Here is a 19685-nt window from a genome sequence, read left to right as displayed (position 1 = left end):
AGAGATGTCTGAAGTGGTATAGAGCAGGTAGTGAATAGAGAGATGTCTGAAGTGGTATAGAGCAGGTAGTGAATAGAGAGATGTCTGAAGTGGTATAGAGCAGGTAGTGAATAGAGAGATGTCTGAAGTGGTATAGAGCAGGTAGTGAATAGAGAGGTGTCTGAAGTGGTATAGAGCAGGTAGTGAATAGAGATGTCTGAAGTGGTATAGAGCAGGTAGTGAATAGAGAGATGTCTGAAGTGGTATAGAGCAGGTAGTGAATAGAGAGATGTCTGAAGTGGTATAGAGCAGGTAGTGAATAGAGATGTCTGAAGTGGTATAGAGCAGGTAGTGAATAGAGAGGTGTCTGAAGTGGTATAGAGCAGGTAGTGAATAGAGATGTCTGAAGTGGTATAGAGCAGGTAGTGAATAGAGATGTCTGAAGTGGTATAGAGCAGGTAGTGAATAGAGAGATGTCTGAAGTGGTATAGAGCAGGTAGTGAATAGAGAGATGTCTGAAGTGGTATAGAGCAGGTAGTGAATAGAGATGTCTGAAGTGGTATAGAGCAGGTAGTGAATAGAGATGTCTGAAGTGGTATAGAGCAGGTAGTGAATAGAGATGTCTGAAGTGGTATAGAGCAGGTAGTGAATAGAGAGATGTCTGAAGTGGTATAGAGCAGGTAGTGAATAGAGAGATGTCTGAAGTGGTATAGAGCAGGTAGTGAATAGAGATGTCTGAAGTCATATAGAGCAAGTAGTGAATAGAGAGGTGTCTGAAGTGGTATAGAGCAGGTAGTGAATAGAGATGTCTGAAGTGGTATAGAGCAGGTAGTGAATAGAGATGTCTGAAGTGGTATAGAGCAGGTAGTGAATAGAGATGTCTGAAGTGGTATAGAGCAGGTAGTGAATAGAGAGATGTCTGAAGTGGTATAGAGCAGGTAGTGAATAGAGATGTCTGAAGTGGTATAGAGCAGGTAGTGAATAGAGGTGTCTGAAGTGGTATAGAGCAGGTAGTGAATAGAGATGTCTGAAGTGGTATAGAGCAGGTAGTGAATAGAGAGATGTCTGAAGTGGTATAGAGCAGGTAGTGAATAGAGATGTCTGAAGTGGTATAGAGCAGGTAGTGAATAGAGGTGTCTGAAGTGGTATAGAGCAGGTAGTGAATAGAGATGTCTGAAGTGGTATAGAGCAGGTAGTGAATAGAGAGATGTCTGAAGTGGTATAGAGCAGGTAGTGAATAGAGGTGTCTGAAGTGGTATAGAGCAGGTAGTGAATAGAGATGTCTGAAGCGGTATAGAGCAGGTAGTGAATAGAGATGTCTGAAGTGGTATACACTGGTTGTGATCAGATCAGAGGCGTGAGTGCAAAGATTTAAAGGAATACTTTGACATGTCCTTTTTGTTGGCTATTCACATTTACATTTAGTCATTTATCTATCCGATGTCCAGGTCCCATAACTCCCCCTCAACCTCCTACACCCAATGGGAATAAAATCTTCGGCTCTCATTGTTGATGCTTATGATTATTTTCTGTTTATCATGGGTATCTATGAAATTCTCAGCCCCTAAAGTTTCTATTTGGCTCAGTTTGTTGGGTCAATTAAGCCTGTCAGATTTGTACTCATTTTACTACCAACTTCAAGTGTGTAAAAGTCATTACATTACAAAAAGTGAATATCTTTCTTTGCTAGAAAGTGACACTTTCCCTGTTTCTGAAGTGGGATTTTGGATTTCGATTGTGCTCACTGCATGTAGGCTCCTCTCTGGTTACAGTCAAGTTGTTGTCCACTCCTGATATTAAAACAGTGATAATAAGTCAAATAGACTAGCGTCCCCTTTGAGCATATCAACGCACCCTGCATGGACTGGACGCGTGAATACTTTCCCCAAGGCAGTTGTCCTTCCGCGTTTGGTTTGCGCGCCCTGATTGGCCTCTCAGCGCCCAATCGCATTAGCCCTACTATCGCCTAACTACTCGCTCAATATACTACTATCACTCAACTCGCTACCGCCGTGCATCATACTAAAACTAACTATCACTCAACTCACTATCACTCAATTCGCTACCGCCGTGCATCATATACTAAAACTAACTATCTCTCTATATTAAATGTAGCCCATTTCCTCGTATTGTTTTCATCTCTCTATTTTAACGTTGCGCTATTCATATCAATCGACATCACATCAATATAAATAACGTATCGTTTTCATCTCTATATTAACGTAACGCGCTATTCATATCAATCGACATCAATATAAATAACGTAGTTTTCATCTCTATATTAACGTAACTAGCTATTCATATCAATCGATATCACATCAATAGTTAGTATATTGATGCACGGCGGTAGCAGTATAGCGATGCACGGCGGTAGTAGTTAGTGCATTGATGTGAGTTAGGCCATGGTTAGACTGGTGTTTTTGTGGCGTTTTTTTTATACGTTTTTGAATACGTTTCATGTCCCTATTACACAGAAATGCGTTTTTTGGCGTTTTTTTGTGGATACGGCTGAAACGCTAAATTGTGTTTGCGTTTTGGAGAACCGCTAAAAAACATGCCGACAACAGCGTGTAGTCTGCATAAGCCGTTGTTGCGAAAACGCCCATGCGCAGTAGATACCATCTGCGTGCCCTTCCGGTGACAACAGAGTGTGTGTGTGGGTGTGTGTTTGGGACATAGCTCCGTGTCCCAAATAGCTTCAGCTACCATGTGTTGTCAAGTTATTGTTATAAGGACCCCAGTCCAAGCTACAACAGTCTGCATTCCCTTAACAATTGTTTGTATTGAGCCGTATTGTATTGTACCCATATGCAATATGTTAAATAAAGTTTACATCCATTCATTCTGCTAGCATTACCGATTGCATGAGCAGCTGGCTAACGTGAGCTATCAGATCCTGTTAGCTCAAAGCTGCTCTTTCAACTTAACAAGCATTAAACAAAATGGCCCAGTCATCTATTCACCTTTGTTTAATACACACAGCGTTGTCTCTAATGTTATCTAACTACTGATAGCTCTCGATATCATAGTTTGGTGCTGGCTAAATAGCGTGAGCTAACGTTAGCTTCTAGCCACAATGCTATACTGTTATAATGGCATACTCCATTGACGTTAGCATGCAGCTAACAATGCTACCGATCTTTTTTTAGACTAAACTATCCGCTCTTGGTGGTCACTTGTGTTGATGTTAGTTTTGTTTCATCAACAAATGACAGGCAGAACACACAGTGAATGTATCCGTTTTGTTTATTGCACTTTTATTAGGCTTTGCTGAAAAAGAATTGCTGCATTGAGTAAATAGCAAGATGGTGGCGCCCATAGGCGCCTGCCTTGTTGATATTTTCTTTGCTGGAGCTTCCAGGAAGTGTATTGGCACATTCAAGTTCTGATTGGTTGAAATTGCCTTCATGTTCGCCACCTACTGCCACCTACTGCTTTGGCAGTGTACTACATCAGTGTGCTCAGGTGACAAAAACAAACAAAAAAACGAAAGTGTGACTCGAGGCGCAGGACGTCGCGGCGAAACGCGTATGACAATGAAACGAAAATGAAACGAAAGGTCTAACCGCAGCCTTAGTATATTGATGCACGGCGGTAGCAGTATAGCGATACACGGCGGTAGTATACTAGTTAGTGCATTGATGTGCTAGTTAGTTAGTATATTGATGCACGGCGGTAGCGAGTTAGTTGATAGTTAGTAGTATATTAATGCAGGTAGGTAGCTGATGGACTTGTGGAACTGAGAGAAGTTCTGAAAGTTAAGAGCGAGCGTTAGGAGTAACGCGATTGGGCGTTGAGAGAAGCGTCAGTGGCCAATCAGGCCGCGTAAACCGAACGCGGAAGGACAACTGCCTTGGGGAAAGTATTCACGCGGACTGGACTCACACGGACTAAAACGATGCAATAGCAGATCTAATAGCAGCATAATGTATAGGCATAAGCATGTCTGTGCACCACTCTTCTGTCCATGCGTTGCCCAACATTCACATACAATATGGCTCTGCATGCGCTGTTCAAAGGAGATTGGTGGAACAAAGAGCTGGTTCACCTGAAGTTCAGTTAAGTTGTACCTTTTATTAATCCCCTTGGGGAAATGAATCCTCTGCATTTGACCCATCCTAACTATTCAGGAGCAATGGGCAGCCACCCAGTGTGGCGCCCGGGGACCAACTCCAGTTGTTATGCCAGTACCTTGGTCAAGGGCAACGGCAGGAAACCTAGCATGCATGTCTTTTGGTGTGGGAGGAAACCAGAGTACCCGAAAGAAACACATGTAAACTCTAGGAGAGCATGCAAGCTCCACACAGAAAGGCCTCCTGCTGGGGTTTGAACCCAGGGCCTTCTTGCTGTGAGACAGTGCTAACCACTGATGGGGTTTGAACCCAGGGCCTTCTTGCTGTGAGACAGTGCTAACCACTGCTGGGGTTTGAACCCCAGGACCTTCTTGCTGTGACAGTGCTAACCACTGATGGGGTTTGAACCCCAGACCCGTCTTGCTGTGAGACAGTGCTAACCACTGCTGGGGTTTGAACCCCAGGACCTTCTTGCTGTGACAGTGCTAACCACTGATGGGGTTTGAACCCCAGGACCTTCTTGCTGTGAGACAGTGCTAACCACTGCTGGGGTTTGAACCCCAGGACCTTCTTGCTGTGAGACAGTGTTAACCACTGCACCGCTCAAACATTTATCGCCTGAACAGGGACTTGAACCGCTGACCCTCAGTTTCAAAGTGTGATGCTCTACCGATGCTCTGTCCATCCACATAGTTTTAAGCGTCCTGTGTTTCTAGACTACGTCTGAGCCTTGAGGAGCGTCCCAGAGCAGAGTTAGTGTGGTGGGGAACATACCTTGAAGCTGTAGCCCTGGTCCACGAGGAACCTCTGTCTCTTGGTGGAATAGGCCATCTCCTGAGTGTCCTGGGACACCAGCGAGTAGAAATATGCATTGTACTCTTCTGCCACCATCCCTGAGCAGGTAGAGAAAGAGAGAGAAATGACGTAAGGGGGCTTTCTCATTAGGAGCGGGTGCTCCGCTCCGTCCTTGGGTGCGAACTTCCCCCCTCCCTCTCCCCCCTCTAGTTTGCGTACACACTGCAGTCTTGGTACACTCCGGGTTTTGTTTACGGTTTGCGTTTTGAGCGTGTAAGCTGCCGTAGGCGATGATGTTACACTCTAACTTCAACACAGGAAGAGTTTAACATACGGTGGTGGAAACTGGATGCTGATATAAAGAAACAAATAACCAATAAATATGAAGTTATATTTGAACCTCTGTTGTCAAGCCTTGTCAATATAACCCACCCCCTTTTCTCACGAATGGAACTGGTGTCGTGGAGTCCGCTTTGAGTGTTTTCCAGGGTTAGCGGCTAACGCTAGTTAGCTTAGCCTATTTATTACTAGTTAGCAGCTAACGTTAGCCCATTGCTTGCGTCAATTATATTGCATGTCATTGATCTACCGGTCGATCACGGCCGACTGGTTGGGCACCACTGGTCTATAGAAATAAATGCATTCGAACAAGAAACCAATGTATAGTAGACATAGCAATGGCAAAAAAATTGCCAAGCCTAATGCGAGCCAGGGAAGTCTTGTGCTTGTAACGTGGCTTCATCTCGAAGTTTTCATCCACTGAGCCGTGAGGCTCAACATGCTTGTTTGGTTGAGGTCTGAACTCGCCAAATTGCCCATAAATATCGTTTTTGTGGGTATTGTCCAGTTGTTGCTGTATGTTTTTATCTGCCCAAAATTCAAGCAAGCATGAAAGCATTACAGTAAGCTTGCACACCACGCCCCCCGCTCCGTTGTCGGGGACACTGGCGCGTACCCGAGACCACCTATTCCAGCGGTCCAGGTTTGGAGCAAATCAGCGCCCCCGGGGATGGGGGGGGGGGGAGCGTTCTCATCACGCGATATTCTGGTGCGATCGCGCTCTGATTCTACCCCGATGGCTAGTGTGAAAGCCCCCTAAGAATGTCTGTCTGTCTGTTGACAGAAGCAGGAAGAAACTTAAAAGTCTTAAAGGTGCTATAGAAAACATTCAGCCACTAGATGTCGCACTAGAACACCAGCATGTCATTTATCCAATGAGGTGCATTCCACGTGGGGAAATAGGAAGTAGGGAGGGGATACATGCAACATGTAAACAACATTCATTTTTAAATGATAATGTAATCAATAATTTCTTGGGGGGGAGCAATACTTTTATTCTGCACCTTTCTAAAAACTTTGTGGATGTTTATTTTTTTTTATCCATTTATTATTATTAAAAATATATATATATATATTCTACATCAAATGTTATCTATAGCACCTTTAAATCTCAAGGCCAAAGCAGTTATGATGCTGTAGCAAAGTTCCTGTGTAAAAATAGGGCTCTACGTCAACCCCATTTCATATCTAAACACATTTAGAACAATGTGAGCATGATTATTAAACATGAGTACTTGTCGATTTGAGAACATCATATGACAACGACAATTTGTTTGACTTTTCTTCTCGACCAAAGGCTGCCTTTCTGTCATCTTCAAATGACCAAAGACGTTTCAAAATAACTGAAACGTTCTGTTTGGGCTTGAGGGGGGAAGGGCGGAGTGCACCACTGTGAAGGAAGGGTGCACTACATTTACAACACAAGACAAAATGAGAGCCACACAGCACAATAATCGTTTTATCTCAATTCTCTTTTTTTCATGATCGTGGGAAGAGAAAATTGTAATTGAAACTCAATTAACCACCCAGCCCTGGCCTACTATCAAAAAAACATGTCACTGGAATTGCCATATGTTTGGTTTGGGACAAGCAGGACAACTGGCTTCATTCTCTGTGTTGTGATGCTAAGCATCCATCTTGCCATGAGGCAGCAGAACAAAACAGACTCAGGGAGGAAGGGACATATAAACCCCAAAAAACACTGCTTTAAGAATGTTAAATAATAACCACTAATCAACCCCAAAAAACACTGCTTTAAGAATGTTAATAACCACTAATCAACCCCCAAAACACTGCTTTAAGAATGTTAATAACCACTAATCAACCCCCAAAACACTGCTTTAAGAATGTTAATAACCACTAATCAACCCCAAAAAACACTGCTTTAAGAATGTTAATAACCATTAATCAACCCCCAAAACACTGCTTGAAGAATGTTAATAACCACTAATCAACCCCCAAAACACTGCTTTAAGAATGTTAATAACCACTAATCAACCCCAGAAACACTGCTTTAAGAATGTTAATAACCACTAATCAACCCCCAAAACACTGCTTTAAGAATGTTAATAACCACTAATCAACCCCCAAAACACTGATTTAAGAATGTTAATAACCACTAATCAACCCCCAAAACACTGCTTTAAGAATGTTAATAACCACTAATCAACCCCAAAACACTGCTTTAAGAATGTTAATAACCACTAATCAACCCCAGAAACACTGCTTTAAGAATGTTAATAACCACTAATCAACCCCCAAAACACTGCTTTAAGAATGTTAATAACCACTAATCAACCCCCAAAACACTGCTTTAAGAATGTTAATAACCACTAATCAACCCCCAAAACACTGCTTTAAGAATGTTAATAACCACTAATCAACCCCAGAAACACTGCTTTAAGAATGTTAATAACCACTAATCAACCCCCAAAACACTGCTTTAAGAATGTTAATAACCACTAATCAACCCCAAAACACTGCTTTAAGAATGTTAATAACCACTAATCAACCCCCAAAACACTGCTTTAAGAATGTTAATAACCACTAATCAACCCCCAAAACACTGCTTGAAGAATGTTAATAACCACTAATCGATCAATTACCTTCACGACACAAACAACAGTAAATCACAGAAATACGTACATTGGTAGACTAAAAGAGGACACTAAGGTCTGACCAAGAGAGCATTTTTATGATGAAAAAGTACAAGTATCTGTTTCATCTCCTGACACAGATATCGTTTGGGTGAAAGACCATTGTGTCCTTGGAATGTATTCGTCATACTTGGCTCACAAGGAGTATTTACCACAAAGACCTATATTAGGCAGAACGTAGTTTACTGTCCTAGACATCGAGTTATTGCCCCTTTGAACAGGCAGATCAGTCCTTTCTTGGCTCGTAGAACCCTGTCGAGCCTCTGAGCATCCTGTCTGTGTGATCTGTTGATCAGACCTTTCTTGGCTCGTAGAACCCTGCCCAACCTCTGAGCTGCCAGTCTGTGTGATGTGTTTGAACATGCAGAAGTATCAGACCTTTCTTGGCTCGTAGAACCCTGCCAAGCCTCTGCGCTTCCTGTCTGCGAGATCCACCATGAGAGGAGATCTGGATCAGAACGTTGGCCTCTGGCAAATCAAAGGAAGTGTCTCCAACCTGTGATTAGTGACAGAAAACACAGTGAATGTAGCAGTGAGAGAGCATTTGGAGTTGCACAGACAAGCAGTGGATCTCAACCATTTTAGTAGCAACCCCTAAAAACAGAGGGTTACCTACCCCTTCCCAGTGACTTCCCCCCTTTCAGAGTATTTCACTCAGACCTCTCAAGTGTCTCCACATGTAAAAACAAAACACAAAGCTCCGTTTTCCTCACCTATGATGAAAAAAGTTAAATTGTCCCGTTTAGTCCTTTACAGTGTGTTCAGGGTGATAGGTGTATAGTTATATAGTGTATATAGTATACATATAGTGTATAGTTATATAGTGTATAGAGTATAGGTATAGTGTATAGTTATATAGTGTATAGAGTATAGGTATAGCAGGGTTTCCGTTAGCCGGTAATTACCGGTATTTGACCGGCAAAATCTGTTGAAGTCCGACATATTTAATCTCTCCGGTCATAATGTCCGGTGAAAATAATTCCCTCTAAGCACAATTTGATTATTTGAATTGTATTAAAATAGGCTAAAATTAAATAGCCTATGCGATGAACGAAACAATCATTACATTTGATTCATCGTTGCTTCACCAAGCAGGTCTAATAATGACAACGACGTTGTCAGCGAGAGCTTAGTGCTGGGTTTGCGAGTGCATGCAGCTGCAGAGCCACAGAACCCACCAGCAATGCCGGCACAGTGCAATACTCCAATTCAGCCATTGGCAATTCAGCTGTTGGGTGGGGGGCACTGCTGAGCGGTCCCCAGATAGGGCCTGAAAACAGCTGAATATGCGGCTCTGCAGCGGCATACTCTCGCAAATAAGTCGTTGGGAGGTGGAGATTCATCACGCAAACCCACGATAATGTTGCCGTCTCTCTCTGCCAAATTTCTCAGTTCTTCGCTTGATATAATTAATACAAATGTCCAATATAACGGAATTCGTTAGCTCATGAAAATGTGATTATAACAGACTGCTGTTTATTAATGTCGGGCCGACTGCCCACAGACACCTATTTGATTTAAAGTCAGCAGCAGCACGGAGTCTCAGGACTTATTTTATTTGGAATATAATGACTGTATACGCAAAAGTAGCCTAGTTTTAAGCTCAATAAACTCTGACCGGAATTTCTCTCATTTGACCGGTAGACTGAGGCCGGCAACAATTTTTTCTAACGGAAACCCTGAGGTATAGTGTATAGTTATATAGAGTATAGCATATAGTTATGTTGCTGTAGCAATGTTCTGTGTAAAAAGAGGACTCCACTTCCACTTGTGTGTAAGATACCAGAATAACTTGAAAAAGAATCTGTTGATTAGCCATTGCGACAGAAAGTCAACTGGGTCGGCAGAGCTACAAGGCAGATGTGAGCTTTTAGTCCACTGCTTTCAATGATTTCATTTTCAAACATAAGACTTGTTTGCTACTCTGTAAACAATGTCTTTTTGGATAACATAATATCAACTAGGGCTGCTTGATTATGGCAAACAATTATAATCATGACTATTTTGATTTAAAATTGAAATCACAATACGACTGAATTTGTTTGACTTTTCTTCTCGACCAAAGGCTGCCTTTCTGTCATCTTCTACAAGTTACCAAAGACATTTTTAAATAGCAATGGGGCCGTGGCTCCCTCCTCCCTCTCAACTGGATGCGGAAACTACTATATATATATATATATATATATATATATATATATATATATATATATATATATATATATATATATATATATATATATATATATATATACCGTAATTCCTCTAATAGTGACCGGTATTCAAATACAAGCCGGGTCTCTATTAATGGCCGGGTGCGCTCTTGAGCTAAGCAATTATAAGCAGACCTCCTAATACAAGCCGGGTTACTAATATACTGAGCTGCATACTGAGCTAGTTACTTGATTTCACTTTGAAAACGTTGAAATGACCAGTGACCACCTGTAATTGCACTGTTTACTATTTCATACAGTACTTGGTTTCAATAAATGAACCCAGTACATTTTACTGGGTTCAAACTGACACAAAATGTTGATTTATTCATTATGATCTCTTTGAAAATTAGAAATATAGGCCTCTCTCTTATACATGCCTCCTCCTAATAAAAGCCTGGTACCCGCTACAGTTTAAGCAAATACAAGCCGGGGTTAGTATTAGAGGAATTACGGTATATATATATTATAGACCTCTGAACAGACACCTGGATAAAAGCAGCCGCAGGCTTGTTAAGATTGTGTCTGCTTTTGTGTCAACAAGGTCCAGCTGGACCAGTGGACTATTTAACACACAGGAACCATCTACGCTACCTTGGAGATGAAGATGGTGTTGATCTTAGGGTTGTGTTTGAAGTTCTGTAAGATCTGCATGCGCTCCCCCTGGGAGGTAGGACCGTAGATATATGGCCTGGAGTGGACAGAGCAGAGAGATGAGAACATTTTGTAGTACAAACCATTTAGTTTTAACCTTTATTTAACCAAGCAGGTCAATTAAGAACAAATTATTATTTACAATGATGGTAACAGGGAAAGGGGACAAAAGATGGTATAAAATAGAAAAGAGACAGATGATCATTTTACGATAATTAAAACACACATCAAACAAACAACCAAATAAACGTACAAGTTATATAATACATGAAGTAGAACAGACAAATTACAGTTAAAAGGCAGGGTGACAGTTGCAGATGTGTGTAAACAACTCTGTGATAGAGTCCTTAACACTTTGAATGCCCATCACGAGATATCTCGGGTTATCAGCCCGCGGGTTGAATGCCCATCACGAGAATTCTTGTTTAATTTTTTTTATTAGCGATCTGAATTCATATTTCATCAACCGAGTCTACCGTTGGTAAACCTGCCCCGCCAGGCGCTCAGATGTGAAAAAAGCGCCCCCTATTGTCTCCCAGATGGTAATGCACCATTTTGGATTGGACTCAATGAAAATGGATGAGAGAAAAAAACTCCGGAATCCACATTTTACTTCTCACGCATGTAACCGGAGCCGATCAGATTCATTCTGGACCCTCAGCACAGCGTGTAATATGTGTTTTACAGTATACGCGTGGGATCAATAAAAGGATCGATTTTTGGAATGGCGATCAGGAATTGGAATAATCCATTTGGATACCATCTGATCTCAGGTAAGGAATCTCTTTTACCAGTCTTAGGATAATCAGACCTGTTTTCACGGAGATATAAGCTTTTCCCCTATAATGTGATATGGCTGTTTGACTGTAAGAGCGATCAGGAACTGAGAGAATCGATTTTCAGCTCGCGGCACCAGCGTGCACACGTACACATATACTATCAATAATCTAGCGTTTATTTGAAAACGATTAATAAATAGGCCGAAAAATTACAACGTTCTAGAATATTACAGTACAGGGCGATTATCATGGAATCTTTTTCCCCCCTTGAAAACGAGGGCTTTTCAAAATGCTATAAAACGGAAATTAACAGATAAAAAAACAAATCCGCTTTGACAATGTTGACTGGAAATGAGTCATTTGATAAGCGACGGGCAGATTAGACACATAGCCATAATTTAAAACATAGATTAGGCGATATTAATGCTAACATTGAAGTGGATGGTGGGCATTCAAGCACTAAATGTGCGCTAAGTGTTAAAAGCAGTGAGGGGGATCAATTTGTCCATTTTCAAAGTATTTTGCACCTCGTTCCAACTACTGGGAGCAGCAAATTGGAAGGAGGATTGACCAAAGGAAGTGTTAACATGGGGAACATCTAGCGAGATATGGTAAGCAGCTCTGGTTTTATAGGGAGTAGATGAACATTTTAACCAGTGTATCAAATAAGGAGAGGTCAGACCAAGGAAGGTTTTGTAAACGAGTGTTAGCAAATACATTTCTCGTTGAGAGTATAACAATGGCCAATTTACAGACGTGCATACAGTGATGTGTTGAAAAGGGGGCATTTGTAGCAAATCTAATTGCTTAGAGAATAGAGATACAAAACATAAAGGCGATCAAGGACACTCTTGCACTAAAAGCTATGCATTTAGTTTGTCTTTGAAGCTTCTATCCCCAGGCCATCAGGCTGCTAAACGAACAATGAATGAACACTACACAACAACAACCACCAAACGCACATAGCACACACATCCACACGCACACACTCACTTTAAACAAACACACTGTAGCACCCACTCCACACACTTTATAGCACACACCCACTTTAAACAAACACACTGTAGCACCCACTCCCCACACTTTATATTTATTGATGAAGGATTGCACTACAACTCGTACACCTTACTGTAAATTGTACCTAAAATTGTACCTCATCCCATTTCTGCTTTGCACTAGATAGTACTGTACATTAGTACACTGCATAGTATTGTATATTATATGGTAACTCAGAACATTGTACATATGTCTATACCGAACACTGTGACCTCATTTTTCTTCTTCTAAATTACATGCTATATTATGTTATTTGATACTATCTTGTCTAGCACAGTCTCTGGAGCGTAACAGTAAGAAGCATTTTGTATGAAAGTATTCTGTACTTCTGTATGACAACTATTAAAGAACTTGAACTTGAACTTGAACTTACTTGTTGAGACGGATAGCATATTCCTTCAAGGCAAAAACATTATCAGCGAAGACGATGATCTTGTCGTTGCGTCGTTCGTGGAAACGAATCAGGAACTGACACGCCCGGAACTTATTAGGGTTCATGGTGTAGAACAAGATACGCTTCCTGGTCTTGATTGCGACATACTCTCTGTAGAACTCTGGAGACATTGGACACCACACCTGCAAGAGACACGCACGACTCTTTCAGGCACTTGTCATCCACTCGTTCCAGAGTGAGAGAGAGTGAGAGTGAGAGTGAGAGTGAGAGAGAGAGAGAGAGAGAGAGAGAGAGAGAGAGAGAGAGAGAGAGAGAGAGAGAGAGACAGACAGACATCAACCAAAATCTGTTTCCAAAATTTGTGATCAAGGTCTTAAACTCTGCAACAGAGGGGAGAATCTCAGTCTTTAGGGGTTGTTGGAGTTCATTGCTACGAGCGCAGGACTTACCTCAGCACACTGCACCTTGGCGATGTAACCGTTGTTCTGTAGCTCCATCCAGTTGGCCTCGAACAGCTTGGGACCAATCAGGAAGTTCAGGTCCACGATCTTGTCGTCCTCCCTGACCAGCGTGGCGGTGAGTCCCATCTTACAGTGGGCCTGGACGATGGTCAGAACACGACGGAACATCTTGGCTACAGGGTGGAACACAGAACTGTTCTGTTATAACACAATCTATCTATCTATCTATTAGGGATGTTAACAATTAATCGAAGCTCGATTGATTGATCATTAAGGATTTACTTGCAAAATTAAGCGGGCTAAGAGAAGCGTTGATTTTGAACTGTGACCCACAAAGGGCAGCGAAAATAACCCAAGGCAATGGCGGTATGGTTGACGGCGAAGGCCAAATGATGAGTTGCTCGCACAGCTAGCCAACGTTACCGCTGCTCACAAAGTTGCATTGACGACAGACTGCCCCAGTGCCCTGGCGACTGAAAGCTATGTTACCGCCACTTGCCACTACATCACTACGAGGACTGGCAAGTCACCACTGCGGTGTATCTAACTAGAAGCTTGCTGGGTCGGCATATGGCAGAGCACCTCGCGTAACAGTTAAAAAAGAAGCCATTGATGAAGACTTTATTCCAGACTCAAGGTCCATATTACACATATACAAAAAAAAAATGCCAGAGGAGTACCTTGTATCGCTTTGTTTGACATCAGTAATGGCACCTATTATCCTGTTTTTGACTCTAGTAGTTGACACATAAATTGAAACATCAAGTTCCTCAGCAGAGCATGGAAGGTGGGGAAATGTTTTGTCACAAACAAATACATTAGCTACCTAGCAACTGTATCTAGCTAATACGGGCTGTGCTGGCTGACTACCTTTTAATTCGAAATGGAGTGGTGCTGTAATCAAACACGGTTCAGGGAATTTTACCGTGGTCATCATTAAAATGGTAAATGAACTGCATTTAATTTATATATAACAGCTTTTATCCAAAGAGCTTTACAACTGATGCCTCACATTCACCCATTCACTCACACATTCACACACCGACAGCGGAGGCAACCACGCAAGGTGCCAACCTGCTCACCAGGAGGAGCAGTTAGGGGTTAACGGAACGTAGACCAATCTCGGTCACTCTTTGTCTGGGAACGCCCAAAACCAAATTCGGTCACGCCCCAATTTTGCGCGACATCCAGGCTTTTTTTACTGTCAGCGTTTGGGAATTTCATGTCGACAGGTAGATGAAGTGAAATTATACTTATTTTAGAATATATATATATCAAATTTCATGAGTATTCAATTCATCTATATTTAGTCATCCAAAGACTATTAGATATGAACGTATGTACCAGTAAAAAGTGGGAATCTCTAGAGTCTAGAATGTGTTTTGGGCGACGGTGTTTACAAGTGCGGGTAGCCTCTCAACTTAACGTTATACACAACACTTTCTGTTGTCAGTAGATGGCAGCATTGGTTTAAAAGGTGAAAATGTTATGACTAAAAATCCCAAGACATTTATCACCTAGTTCACAGGTCAGCACCGGATTAGGAAAACGTGATCTGAGCGTTAAACTATTAATGCGACCTGAATATAGTGACCGAGAATGGTCACCTAATTATCTTAACAAAAGTGCATCATTAGTAGGGATGGGTACCGAATTCGGTACTTTTGAGGCACCGAACCGAAACACGTCGGTACTACCGAGTATCGAATCAAGTGAAAAACCGGGAAAAAAAAAAAAAAAAAAAAAAAAAATTGTTATTTTTTTTTTTACTTTTTTTTTTTTACTTTTTTCTTTTCATGTCAACGTTCACACGCACAATATGCTTACCTAGGATTTGACTTGATTCAACAACAAAGCAGTCGGAGCAATGACAAGCCGAAAACTGTTGAAATTGTAGTTATTTGAAGTTTGGATTTTTTTTTTATGACTGAGGTAGGTAAATAAAATTTCTTGAGACTAAAGTACCGAAAAAAGGTACCGTTGGGTACCGGTATCGATTCACAGGTACCGGTATCGGTTCAAATGTGAAAGGTACCCATCCCTAATCATTAGCATTATGTTTGTTGTCTAAAGGGGAACATAATGGCACAATTTAAGATTTTAATGTTATCCGCATATAAAGGACAAATAAAACATAGTTAATTTGTAAGAAACCTCAATGAAAACGGTGCAGGGTAAGTTATATTCACTATTGTTATGAAAATGTGATCGAATCCTATAAAAATGTGGACGAATTTGGTCACGTGACGTTAAGTGTCTTGCTCAAGGACACTTCGGCAAGCTTCTGGGAGAGGAGCCGGAATCGAACCGGGAAGCTTCAGATTACCATACGGCTGTTCTACCTCCTGAGCCTTTTCATCCCTAACTCCACTACAACCCTCAGAAGTCACATGGATATATATATATACGAGACGAATCTAGCAATCTAGAGTCTCGATCGCTCACCAGGGATCGTGTGGACCTCGTCCAGAATGATGAGTCCCCACTCCTGGCTCCGCATCCAGTCCATGACCCTCTCGGCCTCCCAGGAGCGCTTGGTGGTGTGGCCCAGCATGGAGTAGGTGCTGATGGCCACAGAGCAGCCGATGGGCTTGTCCTTGGCGTCGGAGGTGAAGCGGCAGATCTGCGAGTCATCGATGGTGGACCACATCTTGAACTGGGCCTTCCACTGCTCCACCGACACGGAGGAGTTACCCAGCACCAGGCAGCGCTTCCTCACGGTGCAGGCTGCCGTCACGCCCACCAGAGACTTACCCGCTCCTGGGGAGTAGAGGAGAGACGTTAACGTAGAGAAACATACCAGAAAAAAGACACGCAAAGCCAACTTTAAATTAATTCAATCTGTTGCTCTTTCTTTAACACTTTGAGTGCCACGCCGGGTTTTCCTTTTTACCCCCTTGATGCCACGGTCCACGGCCAATGTTAACGTTAATATCGCCTAATCTATGTTTTAAATTATGTGTCTAATCTGCCCATCGCTTATCAAAGAATCATTTTCCAGTCAACATTGGCAAGGCAGATTGTATTTTTATCGCTTCATTTCCGTTTGATAGCATTTTGAAAATCACCCGTTTTCCGGGGAAAAACAACCCATTCTATGATAATCGCCTTTTACTGGAATATTCCAGAACGTTATCATTTGTCGGTCTATTTATGAATCGTTTTCAAATAAACGCTAGATGATCGATAGTATATGTGTGCGCACCAGCGTTTCCGTTAGCCGGTAATTACCGGTATTTGACCGGCAAAATCTGTTGAAGTCCGACATATTTAATCTCTCCGGTCTTAATGTCCGGTGAAAATAATTCCCTGAGTCTAAGCACAATTTGATTATTTGAATTGTATTAAAATAGGCTAAAATTAAATAGCCTATGCGATTAACGAAACGATCATTACATTTGTTTCCTCGTTGCTTCTAATAATGACAACGACGTTGTCAGCGAGAGCTTAGTGCTGGATGTGCGAACTTTTGTGAAGCTGCAGAGCCGGAGCAGCAGCAGCACAATGCAGTATTCCAGCAGTACTCCAATTCAGCCATTTTCAATTCAATGTTGGGTGGGGGGCGCTGCTGTGCGGTCCCCAGAAAAGAGCCAATAACAGCTGAATCAGCTGCTCTGCAGCGCCATACTCTTTGCAAATAAGTCGTTGCGAGGTGAAGAGAGTCGTCACGCAAACCCACGATAATGTTGCCGTCTCTCTCTGCCAAATTTCTCAGTTCTTCGCTTGATATAATTAATACAAATGTCCAATATAACGGAATTCATAAAAATGTGATTATAACAGACTGTTGTTTATTAATGTCGGGCGACTGCCCACAGACACCTATTTGATTTAAAGTCGGCAGCAGCACGAGTCTCAGGACTTATTTTATTTGGAATATAATGACTTTATACGCAAAAGTAGCCTAGTTTTAAGTAAAAATATTAGAAATCTACATGCCTTGATGATGTCATTCTTTTGTTTTGTTGTCATTCTTTTGCCTATCAATTGTTTTTAAGCTCAATAAACTCTGACCGGAATTTCTCTCATTTGACCGGTAGATTGAAATCTACCGGACACTGAGGCCGGCAACAATTTTTTCTAACGGAAACCCTGGTGCGCACGCACGCTCGTGCCGTGCGCTGATAATCGCTGCTATTATTTCCTCATGGCTTTTACAGTCAAAACAGCTATATCACATATAGTGGAAACGCTTATATCTCCGTGAAAACGAGTCTGATTATCCTAACACTGATAACATAGATTCCTTACCTGACATCAGATGGTATCCAAATGGTATATTCCAATTCCTGATCACCATTCGAAAAAATCGATAAGTGTATTGATCCAACGGCTCAGAGGCTCCAGAATGAACTCTGGTAACCCCGGCTGCATCAGTGAGAAGTAAAATGTGGAGTCAGAAATCCGTTCTCCCATTCACTTTCATTGAGTCCATTCCAAAAGGGTGATTTACCATCTGGGAGACGATAGGGGGCGCTTTTTTCACATCTGATCGCCGACGGTCCCTGGATCTCCAACGGTAGGCTCGCGTGATGCAATATGATTTCAGATCGCTAATAAAAAAATAAAATAAAAACACCCGAATATTCTCGGGCGTGGCACTCAGCGGTCGGGGCGTAAACCTGAATATTCTCGGGCGTGGCACACAAAGTGTTAACAACATAATGTTGCTATAGTGCATGAATGTCTCTCTTGGTTGGAAGTGAAAAATCGATTTTTTTGTATTTTATTTTTTTATTATTTTTTAAACAAACATATAAACAAACATGACAACACACGATAAGATATACAAGCATTAATTAACAGTGCATATCCAATGAAATCACCATTTAGTTAAATGTCTTATACAGGATATACCCCTAATACCTGTTATCTAGTACCCTACACACATATGCTCTAGCTCGTACCCCCCCCCCTCCCGGACCCCCCATTGGATAATCCATCCATTATAACTTGTTCCTACCAGACACTACCTTTATATGCTAGCTTTTATTCTCTCCACCACTTCTAACCACATTGTCATTTTGGATTCATTGAGACCCAAAATTCTTGCTGTAGATATTTCTTGATAAATCACATCGAGATATGTAAGAATCCAGACCTTCCGGCACATTTTCTCCGGTTGAAACCATCGTGATGCTATCAGCTTTTTAGCCACTGTGATACCAGATAAAACCAATCTCTTTAGCTGTGGATGTACTGCACACTCAAAGACATCATTCAGCAGTAATACAGAGGGGTGTACAGGTATATTCAGAGTTAAGAGATTTGATAATTGTTGGGTCACTTCTTTCCAGAATATCTTAACTGGTGGGCAGTCCCAGTACATAAATGTCCCCTCGTCCCCATTTGTACATAAGGAGCATTTGGGGTCTTGTTTAAGACCCATTTTGTTCAGTCTTATAGGAGTTAAGTATGTCCTGTGAATATAGTTAAGATTGATTTGTTGATGGTCCGGGTTCCTTGATGCAAGTCGAACATTTGCCCAGGCTTCTTGCCAGTCAAAATCTATCTCCAGGTCTGGTATATCCCTCCTCCAGACTGAGTCTAGATGGAGGGTTTCATATGAGGATGTTAGTAATTGATGATAAAAATCTGAAACAAAACCTCTCGATGTCTCTCTTTCATAGAAGAATTTGTGGTATCTGTGGTGTACAATTGGTATCCTTAATGGAACACCGTGAACCTTCAAACATGCCAATAACTGTGCGTAAAAATAATATGTGGACTTGGTGAGATAATTTTTTTTGCGTATTTCATCATAACTACAAAAACCCCATTTGTTTGATATAAAATATAAAAAAAAAAAAAACTTTGTTGAAAACATCATGAGTGTATGCCTTGCTTTTCCCATCTAGGGAATCTTATAGGTTGTTTTCCAATCAAGAGTGCATTGTTATTGAATAAGGGAGTATGATTATGCCATTTCTGTGGGATAGAATATTTTTTTTGTGTTTCACGCCATATTCGGATCGCATGAGTAATTATGGGGCCAAATTTCCGTTCGCATTGCTTAATTGATAATTTGGTGTATACTATGTCCTTCAGCCTATGTGGAGCTACTATATTTTCTTCTAAATTTCTCCAGGATACTGATGCTTGGGGATCAAACCATGTTGTAAGTGGTCTTAAAGTGTACGCAGGGGAGGAAACTAACTTTTTGGCTTACCAGCCAACTGGCGAGTATCTGATTTTTTTTACCAGACAAACTGATTTTTTACCAGCCAAAAAAAATCGCTAATTGTGATAATTACTTCTTTGTATGTCTTCGTCTAAATTGATTTTCAA

At 41.5% G+C, this 19685-nt stretch overlaps 1 protein-coding gene across 1 annotated transcript in view; it reads right to left on the bottom strand.

Moving 5' to 3' along the window:
- LOC311223894 (general transcription and DNA repair factor IIH helicase/translocase subunit XPB) overlaps nucleotides 1-19685 on the bottom strand; it is a 62573-nt gene that overhangs the window by 12436 nt on the left and 30452 nt on the right. The window contains exons 8-13 of the mRNA XM_084308655.1: nucleotides 15843-16157; nucleotides 13386-13570; nucleotides 12916-13118; nucleotides 10648-10744; nucleotides 8222-8339; nucleotides 4827-4945 (exon numbers count right to left, since the gene is read on the bottom strand). Of these exons, the coding sequence (XP_084164781.1) occupies nucleotides 4827-4945; nucleotides 8222-8339; nucleotides 10648-10744; nucleotides 12916-13118; nucleotides 13386-13570; nucleotides 15843-16157 (1037 nt within the window). The remainder of the gene's footprint in view (nucleotides 1-4826; nucleotides 4946-8221; nucleotides 8340-10647; nucleotides 10745-12915; nucleotides 13119-13385; nucleotides 13571-15842; nucleotides 16158-19685) is intronic.

Source organism: Notolepis coatsorum (assembly GCF_963971535.1).
Source record: "Notolepis coatsorum genome assembly, chromosome: 2".
Lineage (NCBI taxonomy): Eukaryota > Metazoa > Chordata > Actinopteri > Aulopiformes > Paralepididae > Notolepis > Notolepis coatsorum.
This window is presented reverse-complemented; position numbering and strand designations above follow the sequence as displayed.